This window comes from Excalfactoria chinensis, chromosome 11 (assembly GCF_039878825.1).
Source record: "Excalfactoria chinensis isolate bCotChi1 chromosome 11, bCotChi1.hap2, whole genome shotgun sequence".
In the NCBI taxonomy this organism is placed as follows: Eukaryota; Metazoa; Chordata; class Aves; order Galliformes; family Phasianidae; genus Excalfactoria; species Excalfactoria chinensis.
Window position 1 is genome coordinate 16,702,703 of NC_092835.1, and position 22,324 is coordinate 16,725,026.

The 22,324-nt window shown below is 55.3% G+C and overlaps 3 protein-coding genes across 3 annotated transcripts; 1 reads left to right on the forward strand and 2 right to left on the reverse strand.

Moving 5' to 3' along the window:
• Window positions 1-280: 280 nt before the first annotated feature.
• CTRL (chymotrypsin like) lies at window positions 281-1,830 on the reverse strand. The gene is made up of 7 exons (XM_072346690.1): window positions 1,779-1,830; window positions 1,542-1,645; window positions 1,383-1,462; window positions 1,136-1,217; window positions 877-1,057; window positions 615-748; window positions 281-442 (listed from the first exon to the last, which is right to left on the reverse strand). The coding sequence occupies exons 1-7, from the start codon at window positions 1,828-1,830 to the stop codon at window positions 281-283; spliced, it is 795 nt and encodes a 264-aa protein (XP_072202791.1).
• A 586-nt stretch (window positions 1,831-2,416) lies between these two features.
• Window positions 2,417-10,497, reverse strand: EXOC3L1 (exocyst complex component 3 like 1). The gene is made up of 13 exons (XM_072346467.1): window positions 10,334-10,497; window positions 9,392-9,552; window positions 8,360-8,579; window positions 7,428-8,088; window positions 7,177-7,294; window positions 6,862-6,987; window positions 6,545-6,645; window positions 6,091-6,201; window positions 5,816-5,945; window positions 4,706-4,828; window positions 4,366-4,521; window positions 4,036-4,160; window positions 2,417-3,595 (listed from the first exon to the last, which is right to left on the reverse strand). The coding sequence occupies exons 1-13, from the start codon at window positions 10,374-10,376 to the stop codon at window positions 3,409-3,411; spliced, it is 2,262 nt and encodes a 753-aa protein (XP_072202568.1). The 5' UTR covers window positions 10,377-10,497; the 3' UTR covers window positions 2,417-3,408.
• Window positions 10,498-10,982: 485 nt separating this feature from the next.
• On the forward strand, window positions 10,983-22,014 carry E2F4 (E2F transcription factor 4). Its single transcript, XM_072346704.1, has 10 exons — window positions 10,983-11,188; window positions 12,296-12,405; window positions 12,821-12,982; window positions 13,260-13,303; window positions 15,745-15,806; window positions 16,086-16,371; window positions 16,565-16,756; window positions 17,823-17,870; window positions 19,798-19,842; window positions 20,148-22,014. The coding sequence occupies exons 1-10, from the start codon at window positions 11,030-11,032 to the stop codon at window positions 20,261-20,263; spliced, it is 1,224 nt and encodes a 407-aa protein (XP_072202805.1). The 5' UTR covers window positions 10,983-11,029; the 3' UTR covers window positions 20,264-22,014.
• Window positions 22,015-22,324: the final 310 nt, after the last annotated feature.

Below are 22,324 nucleotides of genomic sequence, written 5' to 3' on the forward strand. Positions count from 1 at the left end.
GCCAGGAGCCAGCCCTTCGTTCCCAGAACGCAGCGCTTTGCTCCCACACCACACAGGACTCAAACTGGGATGCCTCCCATTGTTTGCATTCCCAGACTGCTGTACCGCCTGGGCTGAGACCTTTTTCAAACCCTATGCGCCTCCTGCGCTGCGCTGCACCACCAGAGGAAAGGAGCAGGGCTGGCCACAAGCACATGCTTTATTACTCTGCAACAAAGTGAGCCTCGCTTTGTGCTCAGCCCTGTGCTGGCGCTGCTGGAGCGAAGCGATCCCCACAGCTCTACCCTTGGGCCACGGTTTGGTCGATCCAGTTTCGGAAGTGGCTGACGCGGGTGTAGATGGCGGGCGTGCGGACGTTGCAGTTGCTGCTTCCCCAGGAGACGATGCCAATCAGAGTCCAGACGTTCCCATTCTCGTACACAAGAGGACCCCCAGAGTCGCCCTGTGGGGAGGAGAGCTGCAGTTTAGGGATGCCCCCATCCCTACCAGTCACAGGGCCTTACTCCAAGTGGGTCCCTGCCACCTTGGTCCCTCAGCTGTTTGAGCTCATGGTCCCCAAAGGCGATGCCCCACGCGTTGCAGGCACTTGGTCTGGGGGGAACTCAGCTCCTCACCTGGCAAGAAGAGGCTCCGGCCCCCCCGGCACACAGCATGGCGCTGGTGATGCGGTTGCCCCAGTACTGCTGGCACTGGCTCTGTGAGATCAGGGGCAGGGAGACCTGCTGCAGGCGTGTTGCCAGATTGTTGGCTTTGAAGGGGTAAAAAAAGCAGTGTTACTCAACCATACGCCTCCCCACGTGCATGTCAATGGCTGCAGCCATGCACTGCCACCCCCACAGCGCAATGAGAGCCGCCCCAGAGCCGCCAGGTACCTACAGGTGGTGCTGGTACGTCCCCAGCCGGTGGTGACGCACTGCAAGGAGTTGGACAGAGCCAGGTTGGCAGGAGCCAGGCAGACGGGGGACACGCGGGAGTTCAGCTGGGCAGGCGTGGAGAGCTTCAGCAGCGTGATGTCGTTGTTCAGGGTGTAGGAGTTCCAGTTGGGGTGTGTGACGGCCTGCGAGGGCACAAGCACTTCGTCCCGGCCGTGGGGCACAGCTCAGTGCCCTCCCGGCACCGCAGCCACCCCACTCACCTTCGACACGGTCTTCACCTGGACGGACTCAGTCTGGGAGCCGAGGTTGTATTCCCCAAGGACAACAACGTGGGAATATGGGCTGCAAGAGAGAAGGGTTGGAGGTCCTGCGGCACCACCAGGAGGGAATGGGGGGCTGCTCGGTGCCCTTAGGGCTGTGCTTTGGGGCTGTACCCAGTGTGTCTTGACCCCAGGCCCATCCAGTGTCCCCAGTGCTACGTGGGGTGCGGAGGGCATCGCTCCTCACCTGAACTCGCAGTGGGCGGCTGTGACCACCCAGTTCTCGTTGATCAGAGAACCTCCACAGAAATGGGATCCCGAGCGGGTCTGCGAGGAGAGGAGGAGCTGGGGGTGGGCAGGGGAACCAACACCGCAGCATGTGCATGGGATGGGGACAGGGACGTACCTGCAGGGACACCTGCCAGGGCCAGGAGCCGGACACTGCGTTCTGCCCATTGATGATCCTCTCGTTGTACTGCACCGAGGGGTTGATCACGGGCACCCCGCAGCCTATGGGGGGCACAGGAGGGGCTCAGGGCTCGTGCCCTGCAGGCTGCTTGCACTCCTGCTCTGTGCTAATGGCCTCCTGCACCGTGGGACATGGAGCAGAGGGACATGGACACCTGCTAGGCATTGGGCTTACCTGAAACGGTGCTGGCCAGGGCCAGGCAGGTGACTGCCCACAGGAACGCCATCCTGAGAAGACATGGCCGTGCCGCAGGGCTGCTGGCTTTATAGCAGCTGGGAGCTGTGTGGCTCGTGGCCAGGCAGGGCAAGGTCTTGTCCTGTTCCGGCTGCGGGCAGTGGTGCCATGCCAAGCCTAGCACCCATCCTGCCCTGAGTGGTGATAGCGGCTGCAGGACTGCGCTGCAGAAAGCACCTGCGGTGCTTGGGCTGCTGCTGAAAGGAGCTGTGTGTGTCCTCTGCTGCAGCTTCCATAGCTGAGCTCTGGTGGGATGCAGGCAGGGCTGGGGTGGATGTCAGTGCCTGGGCTGTGGGAGATGGCCGTGGCCAGACCTGTGTGAGAGCCATCCTTCCCCCACGCAGTGGTGATACGGTGGCCTGGCAAGGCGTGTGTCCCAGCTGGATGTTCCCAGAGCCCAGGGCCACCGTGGGCACACCCCTGTGCAGGTGAGCACATCCCAGGGCCAGATGGGACAGGCAGAAGCCTTCCCAGGCAGTCAGGAGCCATCTCTGGAATAATGCTGAGCATAGGGATGTGTTCCCTGCTCTGTGCTCCCCGTGCCCTGCTCCCCTGAGGCACACAGCCTGGACGCTGGTAAGTGATTGCAGAGCTCAGGTCTTTATTTTTGGCATTGGTGCCATACAACGACAGCAGGATCAGGCCTATCATAAGGCAGAAAGAGTGGCAGTGCATAGAATTCAGCCCTCCCACTACCCAAGGTGCCTGCAGAGCTGGCACAAGTGTGCAGGCCAAGCAGGAGGAGGTGGCAAAAGAGTGCTGCACGGCTCCAAGGAAGCAGAGCACAGAGACATGCTTTGCTCCTCACCTTCCCCTGGCAAGTGGGGAGAAGAGGATTGAGGGATGGAGAGCTGCAGAGGATGATTGTGCCCTGGGAGGTGCTGCCCATCATGGAGGAAGCTGGAACTCGGTTCACATCCTCCCAGGTACTGAAGTCTTGGACTTTGATGCTGTTGTGAATGTTGACAAGACAGCTGAGGCCGGGAGGCAAGCAGGTCACTAAAACTCAGAGCTCTTCATGCCAGCAGGGAGAGAGCTGGTGGCACTACTCAGGGTGCCAAGAGCTCTGTGTGCTTCTTCTCCCCTCTGGCCATTAGCCACAGTGAGCTGGCTGAGATCCATGCAGGACCCAGTCTAGTTCTGTAAGACCATGTAAGCCTGAGTCTAGCAGTGCTCCAGTTTGGAGCTGTGGTGAGTAAAGAACCGATGCATGGGTCACTCTGGCTGCCTGGATGCACTGGGAATTGCTGCAGCCCCACAGAGACTTGGCCTCACCCCAGCTGTAGCCCCCTGTCCTTTGCTCTGTTGCTCCTCTTTCTCCCCCAGGCAGTAAGACAGACCTAAGCAGCCTTGATTTTCTCCTGACCTGGGTCTGCTTCGAGGGGTAACAGCTCAGCATGGCAAGCTCAGAGCAGGATGGCATGTATCCAGGCTGTCCCAACACAGGGCAAGGCGTAGGGTCGCTGTGCATCATCTCCATTGTCCCCACGCACAGCTTTGGAGCCGTCCTGTTCGGTCCTTATGTTGGTGTGGCAGTGGGAAGCAGGGCTGTTGCAGGCAGTGGGATGTCTCAGGCACACTTGGCCTTGCGCAGGCAGAAGGGCAGCTCAGGTGCAGGGACCAGGATGGTGCTGAAGATGGGCCGGTAGCCCTCGGGCAGAGGCTGGGGGTTCTGTGCCATCATTTCCAGCACCACGTGTCGCACGTCCTTGGAGACGTCACCCCGCAGCTCCAGCAAGGTGGAGATGTGCTCATCGCTGGGCACAGAGCAGGAGGTGAGCTGGGAGCAGCTGGCTCACAGCACCATCCACTGCAGCCCTGCTCGTGTCCCCCCAAACCTCCCACGGTCTGGGGAGAGCTGGAACTTTAAACCAGCTGATTTCTTCAATCGGCTTGAAAGTAACCCCATAAAACAAGTTTTCACCTTGGCATTTCATGGGTTTTGGTCAATTCCGACTAGGTGATTTGTGATTTCTCACCCTTTGGATGACTAAATATGGACAGGTGAGCAGCACAGAAATGCTTTTCCCTTTACATCTTTGTCATTGGGTTCCTGCAGGAATCCCTCATATCTGGGTCATGGCAAAAGGGAGCCTCACAAAGGAAGGAGCCCAGGTTTCTAAATGCTCTCCAGCCCAAACCCAGCTCCCCAGAGCAGCCATGCCCAGTCACAGGTGAGCAGAGCTGGGCTTCCTACCTGACATCGGGGTACTTGGTGATGAAGCCCAGCACCTCCAGGCTGAGCAGCGCTGGGTCTTTGAGGCAGATCAGCTCCCGCAGAGCAAACACGGCTTCCAGGCTCTGCTGGCTCCTCTCCAGGCCCTGAGAAGGGGAGTGCGATGTGGGTGAACTCACAGCCAGTTCCTCCCATCTTGGCCTCACAAGTGTAACAGCTGTTCATGGGCTGATGCAATTCTCCATCACAGCTCTTTGCACTCACCTCGCTATGGGGCTACCTAAGGGCTTGTGCAACACCCCCCTGTCACAGCCCAAGCCCAGTTCCCCACCACCTTCAGACATCCCTCACCAGGCTGCAGAAGAGCTCCCGGAGCTGCGTGGCGTCCTGCAGCAGGCGGTCACAGAACTGGCCCCGTTCCTCCTTGCTCTTGCACACCATCTTCTTCTGCATGAGCGCCCGCAGGTATTGGCTCACCACCAGGAGCTCGCTCTCCATCAGCAGGAGCTGAGCACCAGGGCAGAAGAAAGCTGTTAGCTCTGGGGGTATATGCCCGCCCCCCCAGCAGAGCACTATTCCCCTCCCAACACCATCTGGGCTGTGTCCTGAGCCTTAGCACCGCAACCAACTCCAACACCCTCATCCTGCAGACCAGCAGCCCATCAGAGGGAAGCCCCAGCAGTAACTGTACCGTGAAGGCTGGCTTCCTGACGTGGGAGAAATCCTTTGTGTATCTGTCGATCACTTCGCACATGCTGTTGACCAGCTGGGACCCAGAGAGCCACTTTCGGGAAGGCAGCTGCATGTAGAGGGGCTGAAACAAGCAAAGGAGGAGCAGAAGGTGACCTGCGCTGCATTGCTCTTGTAGCAGCTCCCAGCTGAAAAGAGGCACAGCATCCCATAGCACCGGCCTATTGCTCACCCAAGCCTATTGCTACCAGAGGGCCCTGCCTGGCAAAAGCCAACATAAAACAGAGTGATCTCCATCAGGAAATGGATGGAAAACACAGGGACTGCCATGCTCGGGTCTTTCTGATGCCCACAGGTCAGTGTTTTGGGGCTTCACCTGGACCACAGAGCTTCAGTGGCACTGCTGAGCACTGCAGCACAGCCAGCACCTGAGGTCTGGGGCAGCAAGCTGCTCTTCACACGCTTGCTTTTGGCCTGCCCTGATACAGGTTTAATTTGGGCTCCTTTTCCTGCCTAGACATAACATGTTTTTGGCTGGGGGCTTTGACCTCTTCCTCCCCTGCTGTCCCTGTAGGCAGCACCTTCCTGCCTAAAGGCACAGTCTCTCTGCAGTGTGTCAGTCTCCACGGCTGCCTGTCAGTGTTTCACCCTCCAGCAGCTCCTTTGTTTCCATGGCATTCACCTCCCAGCCCTAAATAGCAATGCCATTTGCTTTCCCAGATTTGCTCCAGGAAAAGCTAAATTTGACTATGCTGGCAGGAAACGACTCGGGTAGTCACACATGGCTTTGTATCCTCTGCACGGATATGCTCTGTCCTTGGTTTTGTGCCATGAAAGAGCCACAAAGAAGGAGTGCAAGGGAGCCCGGGTGGGCTGTGGCTCCCCAGCCCTGTCAGTTGGTGGGTTTGGGGCCATATGCCGTGGTGATACTGGGTGGTGCTGACAGGCTGCTGGTTGCTTATCGAGGTCTGGGAGATGTGTTTGAGGGATGATAGCTGGCTGAATGCTGCTCCCATAAGCTAGGCAGGAATAGACAGGGTAGCAATAGTGCTGTTCTTGCTGGGGAGGGGTCTTTGCATCCCCAGCAGACTCGGGCCATGGATAAACATACCTGTAGGTCAAGGAGCAGCTCCTCCAGCAGCAGCTGACAAGCTTTCTTCTGCATCTTGTCCAGAGCAGCCTGAAGAGATGCAGGGACTTCTCTGCAGGCAGCACTGGGGTGCAGAGAGGGGATAGAGGAGCTACGAGAGAGAGAGAGAGAGAGAGAGAAGAGAGGGGGAGAGAGAAGAGAGGGGACAGTTAGCCCAGGAAGTGCAGGAGGATGGAGAACTCGTGGCTTCCTTGTGGTGGGGTTGCTCTAAGAGGCAGCCACTAAGTGTGCATTACCTGAGAGCCAGGTTGTTGTTGAGCATGGCCAGCAGGTAGGGGACGTAGTGCTTGGGTACGGTCCGATCCTTCTGGTGCTCCTTCCCACACTGCACGAGGACTTCCCTCAGGCTGCAACACAGCCAGTGATCCGTGATGGGCAGGCACAACCCCTGCCATAAATGCTCAGAGCTGGGATGCTGCTGCAGCACCTGGGGGCATGTGGACCTCCCATAGCCCTCCCAGCTCACTGCTGCCAAGCTGGCAGTAGCCTGTTCTTGGGCAGCATAGGGCAGTAGGACCCACTCTGGAGCCCTCAGGGGCTCAGCACCACCAGAGAGGTGCTTGGGGCAACAGGCCCTGGGATCTGGTGGTCCTCTGGAGCTGGGACACAGCCCCGAGGGTAGAAAGGCTGTGCTGTGGGTACCCAGGGGGTCTGCAAGGATTGGGCAGGGGTGGCAGGGGCTCCACTGACCGTCCCAGAAATGCCTCGAGCTCCTCCAGGGCCATGTTGTAAACCTTCTGCTGCAGAGAGTCTGTGATCAAGGAGGCTACCTGGATATTCTCACTCAGCATCTGTGCAAGGAGAGGAGAGCGGAGGTGAGTCAGAGGCCATGGCCCCTTTTGGGGTGCTCTCAGCACAGCCTGCCCCAAGCTGCATCCCAGGGAGCAATGCACACAAGGGAAGAGGAGAACCCAACCACATCTCGGAACCACAGCGTGGAGCTGGACAAGCTACCAAAGCAGCAGGGGCAAAAGAGCCTGGGCTCAACCACAGTGCTGGGCACCCACCTGCACGACAATGACAGGCAGGGCAGACTGGAAGAAGCCCTGATGGTCCATCTCAGGTTCCTCTTCTCTGAACCACTCCTTAAACTCCACCTCCAGGGTCCTCTGCATCCACTCGAGCACACTCGCCTGCGGGACGGACACTCACCGCAGCCAGTCCCAAAGGCAGCTACCAACACCCCCCAGACCCAACACACAGCCCAGCAGTGAGCACCGAGCCTCATGCCACGGGCTCCTGCCACTGTCAGAGCAGATGTCTGCATGGTAGCCATGGCTTGGACCCCACACCCATTGCACATTGCCATCCTGCTTGCTCACCTTGACTTTCTCCACGTATTTCCTCTCTGTCTGATCCACGAGCTCAGGGGAGATCAGGGGGCCCAGAGAAGAAACATCCACCTCTGGGAGGAGGTCGGGGTGGCCCATCACCTCGGGGCTGGAGGGCAGAGGTGGGACAGGGCTGTGTTTGCCTGCAGTTCCTACATCTGCCCTGCCCACGGTCACCTCCAGCAGCCAGGGGCTGCGTGTTGGTGACAGCCTGGTTCCCTGCCTGTGAGGCAGGTGCTGACCTGGGGTACATGCGAAGCACCCACTCGAGGAGGAGGAAGAGTGCCTGTTTGTCCAGGTCCTCTCGGAGGATGTCCTGGAGGTGGCTACCGAGGGCCCGGTGGTACGTGGCAGTGCAGACACTGAGGATGTTGTAGTGTGCCGGGACACATTGGACCATCAGGTCCTTCACCACACGCAGCTCAGACACGATGGCCTTCTGCAGTGCAGCGAGGTGCTTGGCCAGCCCCGGGCCTTCAGCATCCATACGGATGGCATTAAAGTGAGCTGCCGTGATGGTCTCCTGAAGGACATGGTAAAACTTCTGCCTCCAGCCCTTTGGGCGGCCAGGGGGCAGGAAAGTGGCATCCAAGAGTAGGGTGTCATCTATTTTCTCCTCCCGTTCAATGATCCTGATGGCGGTGACAAACAGAACTGGGTCCTCCCGGACCAGCTGCAGGCTGCTGCCCACGATGCCCCACAGCTGCTTGGCCAGGCTCTCGTTGAGCTCCTGCAGACCACTGAAGTAAGACAGCACAGTTGCCTGGGCACTGGAGAGCCCACGAAGGTGCAGCTGGGAAAGGATGTCATCTCGGAGGTGTTCCATCATCATGAGCTCCGCGTGGGCCTCCAGGAGGTGCTGCCCATGGAGCAGCTGCAGGGTATGGGAAAAGACCTCGTGGACTGTGAGAGAGGGAGGAGAGATGCCGGGATTGAACACAGGGTGTGAAGGGGGTGTGGGCACAGGTTAGCAAGGAGATCACAAGGGGAAGGTGCCCCTGGGAGGACAGTGTTGTTAGGCATCTCCATCCACAGACTTCCCAAACCCAATTGGCAAAGCCTGTACAACCTGCTCCGACTTTGCCACCAGCCCCGTGCAGAATCCAGGGTAGGACTGGAATAACTCCAAGTGAACTTCCAGCCTAACTCCATAGGGATTGGGTCAGTGCCCTACCTGAGAAGAGCTGGGGCAGCACCTGGACCACCGAGGCCAGCTGCACGTGCTCCGCCATCAGCGCCCGCATCTGCTGGAGGTCCTGGAAGCGGTCTGCGCAGTCGAGCAGAGCCCACCTCGCTGCCCCCATGTCCTGGCACACGCTCTGCACCTCCTGGACCGCCAACCGCAGCTGCTCCAGCCCAGTGCTCACCCCCTCCAGATAAGACTGCACGGTTGACTGGGGAGCAGAAGAGGACAGAGGGGCAGCAGAGAAGCTCTTGAAGGCTTGCACTGTTTGCCCCAGCCCTGTCAGGGCGCTCTTGCACGCCTTCTCCCAGCCCCAGAAGCTCAGACCTGCCTCTGTCACCATGCTGTCCCCACTCACCATGACCCCAAGTATACACAGCATCTCGAAAGCTGCTCCAGCAGCAGGAATGGCCCATTTCGGCCCTTCTGAATGCACTGCATCACAGTTTACCGTGACTGTTTGCAGGCTTTGGGGTGTCCAATGGCTACTATGCGTGAGGTGAGAGAAGGGCACCTCTTTGGGGTTACCAAGGCAGCAGGGTGAGCAGTAACCAGATGTCTCCTTTCACTTTGAAGGCCATTTCCAAAATCAGAACAATCAGACCGCTCAGGTTGATTGTTATGCAGAAAAGGGTTCACAGTGTCACCCTGACCAAGGACGTGTGTGCATCCCCTATCTGTGTGTGCAGAAATACTGCTTCTCCTCTGTGGGCTCTGCAGGCAGGGATGGGGCTGCCTCCTCCCAGCCATGGGAGAAGGGATGGGGCCACAATGGGGAGCAGTGTCCCACACATAGGATGTGTTGTAGGACAGACAGAGGCAGAGGAGGCTCATTTTGAGTAGGGCAGGGGTGGTCACCAAATCCTAAAGGACTAAACCTAAACAGCTGCATTTCTCCCACCAAGTGCCAGCCAAAGAAGTGTAAAAAGCGATGATTGCACACAGAAGACACTGCCTGGGATCCGTGCTTGGGGAGGTGTGAAGCTGTGGGCACCCATTGGGTGGGAGATGACAAACACCCACCTTCAGCCGGGACTGGATGGAGCTGTTCCTCTGTGTCTCCCTGTTTCGATAGTGCCCGAGCCCCTCCAGTTTCTCAGGCCGGTAGAACACCCCTGAAGCCCATTTCAGAGCAGCTCCTCTCGCTAACTTCTCAGCCTTTTCCACCTCTGGCCACTCCTCATCTGGGGATGAAGCCAGGGGTTAATGAGCCAAACGAAGCTTCTCCTTACGGGGCAGGAAAGGCCCCTGAGGCCAGAAACAGGAAACCATTGTGAGCGGATGTTCAAGCACACCCAGATGTGGGAAACTGGACAGTAGGGCAGCAAGGAGACATCCTGGGAGGGCTCCCTGACATCCCACTACCACGGACGGGGCCATGCAGCGGACAGCAGGCTGCCCCGAGGAACTGCTATCCAACCCACCAGCTCGGGGTGCCACCCCTTCCCACCTGGGAAGGCAGCGAGTCAGCAGGTGGCACAAAGAGCTGCTTGTCCGTGTGCCACTCGTGGAGGCTCTGCCTGAGGGAGTGACGCTGGTACAAGCACACCCAGGCTCCTGGCCTCCTTGGTGTCCCCGATGGGCTGCGTGGGGCTGATTTCACAGAGCCCAAATAGAAGTGTCCAAAGCCACGCCAAGGGCTGAGCGCTGAGACCCAGCTCATCTCCAGGGCTTCGGTTTCACTGTTTGTTTCATTGTTTTCCCCCCTTCCGAGAACTGGGGCTCCCTGCACCCCCCCGGGAGATGCCACCTTGTCCCCAGCTGAGCTCCCCCGCAAGGACACCGCTCGGGTTCGGGGCTTCCGAGGAGCAGCAGCGCATCCCTGGAGGGCGGGGAGCTCAGAGGGAAGGGCTGCAGCGTGGGGAGAAGGTGGCAAAGCGGGGGCCGGGGGAGCGTGAGGAGCGCGGAGCGGCAGCCCTCCTCCCCTGCCCAGCACCGCGGGGGCTGCCGCATCGTCCCCGTTACCTGTAGGGCTGGCGCAGCGCTCGTCCTTCGCCGACATGCCCATGGTCTCAGCGGCGCCGCGCACACGCGAGCGGGGCTGGGCCGAACGGAGGAAGCCGACGGCCGTTTCCTCCGGCACACCGCGATCCTCAGGGGCTCATTGTGTTCCCGAGGACGCGCTCAGGATGTCGGGGCCGGAGGGGGAGCAGGGCAAGGAGGAAGGACATGAAGAACGGCCGCACGGCGCGGGGCTCCCTATGGCGCTGGGTGCCGCTGGGTGCCCGGGGCTGCCCTGCCGCTTTGTGTGAGCTGCGGCCGCACCGCTGGAAGCGCAGCTGGGTTCGGTGCGTTCATGCGGTACGGGAAGCGGGCGGTGCCGTGCGGGGCTCGGGTTGGCCATGAATGCTTTGGTGAACGAGCAACGGGACGTGCCGGGGCCGCCGGGTAACGGGGAGGCAACAGGGCATTCCCCGAGCGGTGGCGGTGGGCTCAGGCTCAGCGCATCGCCGCCGTTCCGGCCTGCGGCGCTCGGAGGGCCGAGCACACACAGAGACACACCGAGACACTCCGAACCCCGGACCCGCATCCCGCCCCGCCCCGCCCCGCCCCGCCCCGCAACGTGGTTTCCACGCCCGCCCCGCCCCACAACGGAAACTCCCGTCATGCCCCTCCAACCGGAAGCGGAAGCGCGGCGGGCCTGGAGCCGGCGGCGGGCAGATGGCGGAGTGCGGGCCGCAACCTCCCGGGGCTGGAGGCGGAGGTGGGAGCGGAGCTGCCGGGGCGCCCAGCCGGCACGAGAAGAGCCTGGGGCTGCTCACCACCAAGTTCGTGTCGCTGCTGCAAGAGGCCAAGGACGGCGTGCTGGACCTGAAGCTGGTGCGGGGCCGCTGGAGGCTGGGGAGGCCCGGCCGGGGGCATTGCCGTGTGAGGGAGGGGAGCGCGGGGAGGGCGGGCCGCACGCCGGGGCTGCTGTCCTGCCGGGGCTGCTGTCCTGCCGCCAACCCGCTGCTGCTGCACGGCCCGCACTCTGTGTCCCGCTCTGTGTCCGTCCGCTTGTGCGGCCTCCGGTCCTATTGCCGTCAGACAGCGGCCTGACGCACTGCGCCCTCCGGGGCTGCTCCACCCCCGGCTGTAGTGGAGCGTTGGCTGAACGTGCTTTGCTCTTTTTCAAGGCCTCCTTGCCAAAAGAACCGTGCCTGTGTGCTGTGTGCAGCTCAGGACGTTCAGCCTCTTCTCCGTGTGAAACTCCCCCGCTGTTTATTTGTATAGGAAACCCTCTAAGGTGGATCTATGTGAGCGCCAGAGAGCTGTGAGGCTGTGCTGAAAGCACAAGGCCTGGGTTGGTCCCTGCCTGCTGAGTGCTGTGCTCTCCTGTGCCAGCCTGCTGGCTCCTTGCATTGGGGCAGAGGGGCGATGTGCCCTAAGCTGTCAGTTCAGCAGGGGTTATGTTCATTAGTTTGTGCCTCCTGAATGTGAGGGGAGGGTCCTTCAAAGGGTCAGGATCACAGGATCGTAGGGGGCTTCTGGAGTTTATACAGTCCAACCCCCCTGCTGAAGCAAGTCCCTGCATTAGGATGCACAGGAAAGCATCCAGGTGGGCTCTGAGTACCTTCAGAGAAGGAAACACCGCAGCCTGTTCCAATGCTCCTTGCACACACACTTACTGTCCTCCCTGTATCCATTTCCAGAGGACTCATGGCTTTGTGTCCATTCTCTATCAGCTGGCATCAGGTTTAGATATAGAAGGCTGTTTGAATGTCAGCTTTGCTACACTGTTGTCATTCAGGCAGCCCTCTACGTTCAGATTCTCATCTCTCCTTATGCTGGAGGAGCACAGAATATTTAGGCTTCCAGGCTTGTAGCCCTGCCTTGCTGCTGAGGAGCTGTGTGGGATGGTGAGCAGATAGCTTGGTTAATCTGATAGGCAGGAAGGAGGGAAACATGACTGAGAGTTTGGAGTGAAGTGTCTGACTTCTATTGCAGGCTGCAGACACCTTGGCCGTGCGGCAGAAACGACGGATCTACGATATCACAAATGTTCTGGAAGGGATTGGGCTGATTGAGAAGAAATCAAAGAACAGCATCCAATGGAAGTGAGTGACAGAGTTTAAGTCATTGATGGGTCCCTTCGGATCCAAGGTCCTGTCTTCTGGGTGCCTCTCTGCTGGTTTTTCAGTGGCCTGTGCTGATGGTAGTAATGAGGAATGCTGAAGTATTTATGGCACATAGCTTGTACAGCAGAGCTGGTATTTTGGTGCAGACTATTTCTGTGTCTTGAGTGAGAAAAGATACTTTTCATGGTGCTGGAGGTGGGGGATGGAGGAGGATGCACTGAGTGGTGCTGTGCTGGAAGATGGTGTGGGGCTGCAGGGCGGGTACAGGTGAGATTCTCTGGCCTTGATGTGTGATAGAGGGGGAAGGAAGGAAGGAAGGTGGCAGCTCTTAAAAGCTGGGTCTTTTTGGTTGCTCTGTTAGCTGATGCACGTCACTGCTGTTTGCTTTGCACAGAGGGGTGGGTCCTGGCTGCAACACACGCGAGATTGCTCACAAACTCATTGAGCTGAAGGCAGACATAGAGGACCTGGAGCAGCAGGAACAGGAGCTGGAGAAGCAGAAGATGTGGGTTCAGCAGAGCATCAAAAATGTCACAGAAGACGTGCAGAACAACTGATATCCTTTTGTCAGCTGGCCATTACTCAGGGCTGAAAGGCAGGAGTTGGGGCCGGGCTGGCAGTGCTCTGCTGGGGGCACCTCATGTTGCTGGAGGGTCTGCTCTGAAAGGCTAAGGAAGTTCATGCCCCCCCCTTGGAAGCAGAGGAGCACTGCCCAGTATAGACAATAGCTTCCTTTGCAGCGTTTCTTGTGCTCAGAAAGGAAGGAAACTCCAGGTGCCCTTTGAGTTCCGTCTTCACAGGAAACTGCAGCTGTTCTCCTTAACCTTCCAAACGTTAGCTTATGTGACACACGAAGATATCTGCAAGTGCTTCACAGGTGAGGAAATGGTGCTGCATCATAAAGATACAATGCTGCAATCCTGTCAGCCTATCCCAGCTGCTTTCCTTTCTGCAGGAAAGAGGAGGCAGCACATCTTGGCTTAGAGTTGAGCATGGGCTGCCCAATAAGGATTGTGGAAAATGTGCTTCAACTCTGCTGCCATCCTTTGCTTTGGGAACCATTCAGTTGTAGCTTTGTTGTCAGAGGTGAGGCAGCAGGAGGCTCCTTGCACTCGTGTTTAAAGAAACATATGAGCATTTCTTAAGGAAGTACTTTGCTGTGTGCCACTCTGTGGGTGTACATGTTATGTTACGAGCCCTTTATTTGGCTGGCTTGAGTCAACAATGCAAAGGTAGTAATAGAAAGAAAAGTTGACTGTATGCTGGAAATCTGGGTGTAAGCAGGAAAATAGCAGTGTTCCCTCAGCTGCATCGTGCCTCTTACCAGGAGGAGAGCAAAGAGGAGGTAGTGAAGAGCAGGACAGAAGGGAACGTGCTTCTTGCTGTGACTTCACCTTCCTGAGGGGCAGGTGGTTGCAGTGATAGCTGCAGGGCCAGAAAGACCCCATCTGCAGTGTGGCAGCCTTCTCAGCTGTAGCAGCGTGGATTCAGAGCTGCTTTCTGCTTCAGTGAATGCCTACCCTCTCCTGACCCTCTGCAACTTACATATGCTCTCTTGCCTCAGAGAGTTCAATGGGGAAGCTGCTTATCCTGCCCACCCCAGCTGTGCATAATCTCACCCTCATCTGACTGCTCACCTCTTCCAAGCTGTCTCCTTATCCTGCACTGCATCAGCTCTTCCATTTCTTATCCTTCCTTTCTTGCACTGTCCTCCTTGTTCACCAGACTTTATCCTGCCTGAGTTCCTGCTTTACTGTTTCTTCTGGTTTAAGGTCATGCTTCTTGGGGGCGGGGGTTGTGTTTTCAGTTTGACAGTGTTTGGGGCCAGATAGTTTGTAACAGCCTGTAGGAGCTTCCTGGAGACCAGCAGACAGATTATTGCTTGGTTCATTGAGCACTTTGCATTTTATTGCACCTGTTTTTTTTTCCTAAAAGAGTTTGCATCTGAACTCAGACCACACCAAAAAGCACAAAGATGAGATCTTAGTGAGGGCAGGGCTGAGATCCTTTGGAATAGAAGCCTGAGCCACGTTTTCCCTTTGTTTGGTGTGTGCCCAGTTCTGCTGCATGAATATTCTTCGCACAGAGAATCTGACCCCCCCTCCTGCCAAGTGTCTGAGCCTTGCAGAGGTTCCGTATCAGAACTCTTGTGTTGGAAGGCTGAGTTTTAGCTCCTTTTTTATCCTTACTGACTGCGATTGAAGTCATTTTCTCCACATGAATTAAGACTTGAAGATTTGCGTGTTTGTGCTCTTGTCAAATATGAATTCTTGATCTGGATGTAGAATATCTTAGTTGTTAGTGACCAAAAGGAAGCGGAAACACACTGTGCACTGATTGGCTTGTGACAACATTTAGAACTTGGCTATCAAGAGAGATAGAAAGGCAGTGCCTGTTGAAGCTGTTGGGTCTCTAAGCTGGAGCTTTCTTTGGGCTTTATTCTGCCTTTTTAACATCATTTAACGATATTTTCCCTAAGTGTAGATTTGTTAAAGGACTCCCATCTTCTCCACAAATCTTGTGGTATTTCTCATCCCTGTACTTTTGCTGAGCTGACCTTTGGTTGCCTGTCCCTACTGTCTGTAATAGAAGGATGTGCTCTTCTGCTGTCTGCTCTGTGGATCTTAGGGAAGATTATCAGTCCTTCGTGCAGGATGTTGGTGAAGCGTGGACACAAACCACACCAAAGTTTAAATATTCAAACTGAAAGCTGCTGACTGCTCAGTCTTTATGTGCCTGCTTTTACTGCACTGCCATTTCCCCATTCACATTTCTCGTGTTCAATAGAAACCTGGATGCAGATTGGGAGCAGCTCATCTGGGTTTGTTGTGTTCTGCAGGACTTGGAAAGGAGATGATGCCGTCAGCCTGGCTCTTTGTGTCTCTGTGCAGGGGCCGACACAGCCAGCACCAGGCAACTCTTGCTGATGGAGGCAAGGGAACATTGGCTTCAGGTGTTGGTCCACGTGAGGCTGCTGTGCTGTCTCTGCTGGCAGGGCAGCTCTTCCAGCTGTGTGCCGTTCTATTCACAATTCATACTGGGGAAGATGAATGAGTTCTGTGAAGGAATCTGCTGGAAAAATGCTTGACTTTCTCCTGTCGGGTTGCTTGGAAAGAAGTTTTGCAGGTTCTTTATGCCCTCAGGGTTGGTACATTCAGAGCTCCGCAATCTGCTTAGCAGCTTGTGTGGGTGTAAATGGCAATCCTCCAAAAGAGGGAAAGCTGTGTGGACTTTGGGAAGTGCCAGGAGATGAGGGGCTCTTTGTCAGCATAGGAACAGCCTGTGCCCTCTGAGTGCTGACCTGCTCTGTTTTCACAGGAGACACCCTCCTTGCAATTCGAGCCCCTTCAGGCACACGTCTAGAGGTTCCCATCCCTGAGGTGAGTGATAAATGCATGGATTGAGAGCAGCTGTGTGGTATGTGTGTGCTATGGAGGAGTGCTGCTGTGCTGAGCAGGCTGGGAGTTGGGAAGCAGTTGGTGGTTGTGGTTTTGATGGAGTTGGAAGAACTGGCAGCTCAAGGAAAGCTCTGACTGTTAAATAGTAGAGGTGAAGTGTCCTGACCTGCCTGGACAGCACGTCTTGCCACTGGGAAACTCCTCTTCTGTTTGGAAAGGGCTCTTAATATACATCTATGTTTTGCTTCTGACTTTTCTCAGGGCCCGAGTAGGCAGAAGAAATATCAGATCCATCTGAAGAGCACCAGTGGTCCAATTGATGTTCTCTTAGTAAACAAGGATGCTTGGAGCTCTCCTCCAGTGGTGCTACCCGTCCCACCCCCTGAAGACCTCATTCAGTGCCAGGCAGTTACACCCTCAAAACCACAGATCCCGCCGCTTGCCCACTTCCAGGAGGCATCTGTTCCCAGCAGCACCCAGCCCTCGACGCCAACACCTTCCAGCACTCAGGATCACAGCCCTCCTGAGCAGAAACCCACGAGCACAGGTGAGAGGGAGGTTGCACAGAGCAGAAATGGGATGGTTGCCGACCAGCGGGGCAGTACACACCTGGTCATACAGCACTGTCAGCTCCTGGCAAAGGGAGCACCTCTGTGCTTGCTGCACCGAGCCTTTGCTTTCATCTTAGTGGGACTGGATGTGCTAATGGAAATACTGTATGTGTCTGTGGCTCCTTCCAGAATGCAGCATCTCAGTGCTGGAGTCCAAGAGCAGCAGTGACCTCGATCCCCTCAGCAATGTGTCTGCACCCAGCAGCCATACAGCCAGGCTGGACACGCAGCTGCTGCAGTCCTCTGCCTCGCTGGACAGCAGCTCTGTCCTACCCAGCCCCTCTGCCTCCTTTGAGCCAATCAAACCTGATCCTGAAGGAAGTGAGTATGCACCCTTGGTTTGTTTTGCCTCTCCAGATTGTGCCACTGGGAGTGAGGGAGGGGCTGCTGGCTCCAGGGAGATGAGCTGAACTCTGTTCTGCCTTCACTGTCAGCCAGAGCACATGAGCAGTGAATAGGCATTTCCATAGGGGAGAAACCACAGCTGTGTGTGGGTGCTGAGGAACCTGGTGCAGAGCTGACAGTGTCACATCTAGTGCCGTGCCTCTGCCCGTGATGCTAGGATTAGAAAAGCCACAAGGGATGCTCATGTGATGTGCCTGTGTTGTCTTAGGTAGGATTATTCTCTTTCAGCCCCTTTTGTAGTGCTGGGTCTGAGTTTTGAGACTGCGAAGCCTCCACTAACATCACTCTTGTAACCTGTTAGATTATTAAGAGAGCTCTAGTCTCTGTTTTTCTCCTTTACTCAGAAGTACTTTTTCTATCTGTAGCAATCTTGTGGTCTTCTTGGTCTTCCAGTATGTGTCTGGGGAGCTTCCTGCTGTGCTTGTTGAGGTGCAATGGGCTTTAAATGAGGAAATGTTAGCTTTGGGCTGGGAAATAGCAGGCTGGTCCACAGACAGAAAAGCATCCTCTGGATAAGACGCTGTGCTTTAATGCTTCGAAGCTTCCCTTCCATGCAGAAGTACTTAAGGTTAAAGTGTTAGAAGAAGAAACCTTCCTCAAACGTTGCTCATGCAGCTCTTTTCCATCTTGGACTGTGGCATCAAGCATCTGATGTGCACAGAGTTCTATGTGCTGACCGTCTGAAAGCATGCCCTTATCTATGCATGACAAATCAAGGTGTTGTGCAGAGCCTGATGCTGTGTGAAGTTTCATACCCTCAATTACTCTGCTGTGATAACGTGTTTGTGCACTGGTGCTCCTACAGATCTCTTCAAGGTGGTTGAGCTTGAGTATTTTACTGCTGATGTATTTGATGTGGGGCATGGGAAAGGAATTTCTGGGCATGATTTGGGTGCATAAGGACTGAGAGGATAGCAGGGCAGTGGGTGATGAAGCTGTATAGTATTAACAAAGTCAATCATTTGGTTTGTTACATTCACAGTGCTGGAGCTTCCCAAAGAGCTGTCAGAGATGTTTGATCCTACGAGAGGTACGTTCACACCCTGATCACAGATGAGAGCTTTTCAGACCCCGTGCCAGCACTAATCTGTGTTCTGCCTTCCCACGCTCCTCTTCCAACTTGCCTGCACCATCTAGAGCCACCAGCAAAATCCCTGTTAGTCTTGTTTCAACTGCAGCTTGCCCAAGGCTAATCCAAGCAAATAGTCTGGGGGGATTATCTGCTGTCCTTGAAATAGCCCTGGTGGTTTTAGGGGTGCAGCTGGGGAGGGGATGCTGTTATTTGTGTCGGTTCTGCCCCTGTCCAAGGTAAGTTTGGCTTTTGCTACCTGATGATGGTCTTTGGGTTAAGGGCAGAAGAGGTGCAGGAATTTGATCTAACGTAAGCCTAAGCTGGGAAGCATATTTCTACACGTGCATCCTTGGATTCCAGTCTTTCCTTTCAGTGCTGGTGTAATTCTTCCTAGCCTCAAAGCATGGCAGAGCTGTGTACACACAAGCACTTTGTGGTGATGGCAGAACACGTCACAGTTGTTCCTTGGAGTCCCTGGTTCTCTGCTCCAGTGGGTTCATTGTGAAAGCGGAGCCTTTGCTTTAAAAACCCCACAGCCCTGAACATCACGGTCAGCCTGGAGAACGCCATTCCTCCACACTCAGCCCAGCACTGGAGAATGCACTGCTGTAGGCTGCGAGGTCTTGGTAATGACTGAGCATGTCTGAAGAGTAAAGCTAATTCTTTGCAGGGATGAACATAAGGTGCTGCAGAGTGCAATCTTGTGGAGAGGGTACAGCTTAACCCAAACTATCTACTGTGGGACTCTGCGGACACTATTGTGTAGGAAAGGTTTTCTATCTGCAGTAATGCATGCTGTTTTATGGTCTATTCCTCCAGCTTTGGAGGGGTGACGTTCAGATCCAGGAGTGAAGGTTGTGAAGGACTTTGCTTGTTTTACCCTCATCTACTGAAGAAGGTCTAAAAATACAGGTTCTGTATTTTTACTGCTATTTATTTTAGCTCGTATTATTCCTCTCTGGTTACCTCTAGCTGAAATCCTCTCATCTCACAGCATGGAACTAGGCAGGGTACGTTCCTTTCCTTTAGGAAATGGCCTGCTGTGGTCATTGAAGATGGGCTCATCTGAGTTAGTTCTGTGGAAGATCACTTCACTCGTGGGTGATGAGGGCCTGGCCAGGCTGATTGAGATCATCGCTGTTTAACTTGGTGAAGTGAGAGAGGGAATCAGAAGGTTGTTTCCAAACACTTCGCTTCCGAAAGGGAAAAGATCCGCTTGCACATGCTTGGCCTGGCTGCTTGCCTGCCAGCCTTTCAAGTGCTTCGTGGTCCTGCTGGCCAAGATCAACATCACTGGAGGAAGGAACGAGGTTTCAGAGATAATTTCTGTTTGTAGCAGTTGTGTGGGCAGTAGAGCAGACAGCAGTTAATGGCCCATTAGGGAAGGATATACAGAGCTCAGATGTTTGCTGGTGGGCAACCGGCCAACCTCCCATAGCATATCACAGCTGTGGAGTGAAGGGATCCAATTAGGAGGAAGGAGAGGACAAATCTGGATGAAACTGGAGACACTTGATTAGTTCTGCTGCTCCTGGAACTGCTTGTTTCTCTTTCTTATTTTCCTCCCCACTCTAGCAAACTCGGTGTGTGTAACTGAGGAATGCATCAGGCTTTACCACCTCAGTTTCAGATGCATGTGGGGGAGTTTCCTTTGGGACTGCAGCTAGCACACCACTGCAGGGATAGGGCATCACCCTCCATGTGAAAGCACTGGGCTTGTGGCTGGGCTAAGCAGGAAGGAACCTCCTGCAGAGTGTTTTGGTGCTGCCTGAATGGTCCAACACACGTCGGCTCCCTCTGCAAACTGGGAAGGGTGGGAAACTGCACACACACACACAGAGCAGAAGTCAGGGTGCATTGCTTACCGTGTTTGTCTCTTCCCTAGAATGTATGAACTCTGAGCTGCTGGAGGAGCTGATGTCATCTGAAGGTGAGTCTCGAGAGTTTTCCCCTCGTGGTGTGGCCTTCCTGGGGGAGAAGACCAGTCCTGTGTGCCTTCCTACAGGTGACAGCCTTGTGCTCGCAGCCTTGCCCTCATTGTTCTGGGCTCAGGGCGTAGTTCTCATTGTGCCAGGCTGCGAGTGATGCACGAGGAGCAGATGAGCCTCTTCAATGCTTCAAGGCTGATGAGAAGCAATCTCAAGGATGCCAGGCTACGAGGCCCCACGGCTCAGCTCCAGGCTGGCTGTGGGAGTGCTGAGCCTTGGAACCCAACTGCTGGCTTTTCTCTTGTAGTGTTTGCTCCCTTGCTCCGCCTCTCCCCCCCTCCTGGAGATCACGACTACATCTATAACCTGGATGAGAGCGAAGGCGTCTGTGACCTCTTTGATGTGCCTGTCCTTAACCTCTGACTCCTCGGCGCGGCCGTGAGCCTCGCACACACAGACCCTTTTGTAACTCTTTGGAAAGTGTCTATTTTTGGATTCCTTTTGTGCTAGAGCTCGACGAGTGAGCCAATCAGAGATACTCTCATATGAACTCAGAAGCAAGAGATGTGGACTCGGAGGCCGGGAGCCTCCCCGTCGCTTCTTTCTCCTCCCGTCTTGCACGTGCAAGGACTGACCTCGCCTTGCTGCATCTCTCTCTTCACTGGATTCTGGGCATCGCTTCAGAGGGTCTGTGGTTTGTTGAGTTTGCCCAGGTGCCTCTCCAGGCTTCCTCAAATCCGCATGCCTTGGTTTTCCTGCACTCCTAGAGGCACTTTGCACCTCTAAGGTACCAGCTGCTACACGGAGCCCTGACAGCACGGCCAGTTCACAAGCCCGGAGGTAGTTTCAGTGTGGGTGGTTCTATCCCAGAGTGACATCAACAAAGAGCAAACCAATGGCACCAGAAGGTCCATTTGTTCCAGTGACTCCAATCCAAGCTAGTATGTTGTACAAGACAAAGCACTTTTCTCTGTTGGCTGACCCGGGAGCTGAGCTGAGAGTTTCCCTGCTGTGCCTCAGCAGGAATGCTGGTTGTCCCCTGGTGTTGGCCCAGCTGATGCACAGCCCAACAGCTGTGCTGTTCCTACAGGGCTGAAGAAGGATGCCAGTATTAATGTTTCCTTACTAATGAGTTGCTTGAAAGGTTAAGACTGCTCCAGCTGATGCCTTGAAGGTATCCCGAGTCCATCAGACACCTCTCGTATCAGCATCTCGCTGTTCTCCAGCGTTGCACTTGAGCCTTCAACTGTTTGTAAAGGCGACCAAGCAGGAATGGTGCAGTAGTGCTTTGCCACGACGAGTTCCACAGGTGTTGTCAAAATAGTGTTTTGTTCCCCCTCCTCTAACCCTCCCGCTTCTGTTCCTCCTTAGCATGTGCTCAGGGTCGGCCTTCCTGCCGATATGGATTTGCCCTGGTGTTCATGCTGTGCTCCCTGATCCCATGGCAGGTTGCTGCACGATGCGATGCCTTTCTGCATCTTTGTTGTCCCAGCATTGCTCTTTAGCACAAGGTGTGTTGAGGCGGCTTTGCAGTGGTTTTTTGTCTCTCTTTTGGATGAGCAGCCAGTGGAACCCGTGCATTTCTTCTTTTCTCTTTGCTGTTGTTGGAGTAAAAAAAAAACCCTCCCGGATTTGTTGTACTTTGCAAAACCCCCCCAGTGTTGCTTTTGGGTCAGATTTGACTATCAGTTTTGCACATCTTCCTGCCAACCCAGCAGTCACAGCCGTCCCACCGAGCCTTTCCTGCCCTGCAAACTGCCAGAGCGAAGGGCAGCTTCTCACAGCCAGCACCAGCAGTGATGGGCTACAATGGGATGTACTCAACGCTCAGCACCTGTAGAGGTGAGAAGGCCGTAATGCTTGAGTCCTTTCTTTCCAAAGCATCTCCCTGGTGCTGTTTGATCCTCTGTGGGACTCCTCCAGCAGACCTGCTCCTTTCTGCCCCCTGGGACACAGCAACACCCCGTAGGAAAAACGCAATGAATTCAATAGGAATGGACAGCCTCCAACCCTTTCTAGCTGAAGGCACTGGGTGGGATGGAGACGTGTGGGTGCTGAGCATGGAGCCCACATGCTGTCCAGCAGCCCTCCTTCCCTCTGTCACTCCTGACCTTCCCTCCTCCCCCCCCCCAAAGCACGTTAAGGTTTGTCACAGCTCTGGAGAGGAAAATAAACACAAAGAAAAAGGAGGAAAAAAAAAAAGATGTAGAGAAGATGAACAGATGAACTTTGATTCCTATATAAAGATTATTTTTATACTTTGGGGTTTTGTTGTTTTTGGTTTTTTTTGCAAAGGAAAAGAAAATTGCCTGTAATATTTGTACAGTTGTTGAGTGAATAAAAGAACCCTTTCCAGAGGCTGTGCTGCTTGTAGGGATGGGATGGGGATGGGGAGGGATGGGATGGGGAGGGATGGGATGGGGAGGGATGGGATGGGGAGGGATGGGATGGGGATGGGGAGGGATGGGATGGGGATGGGATGGG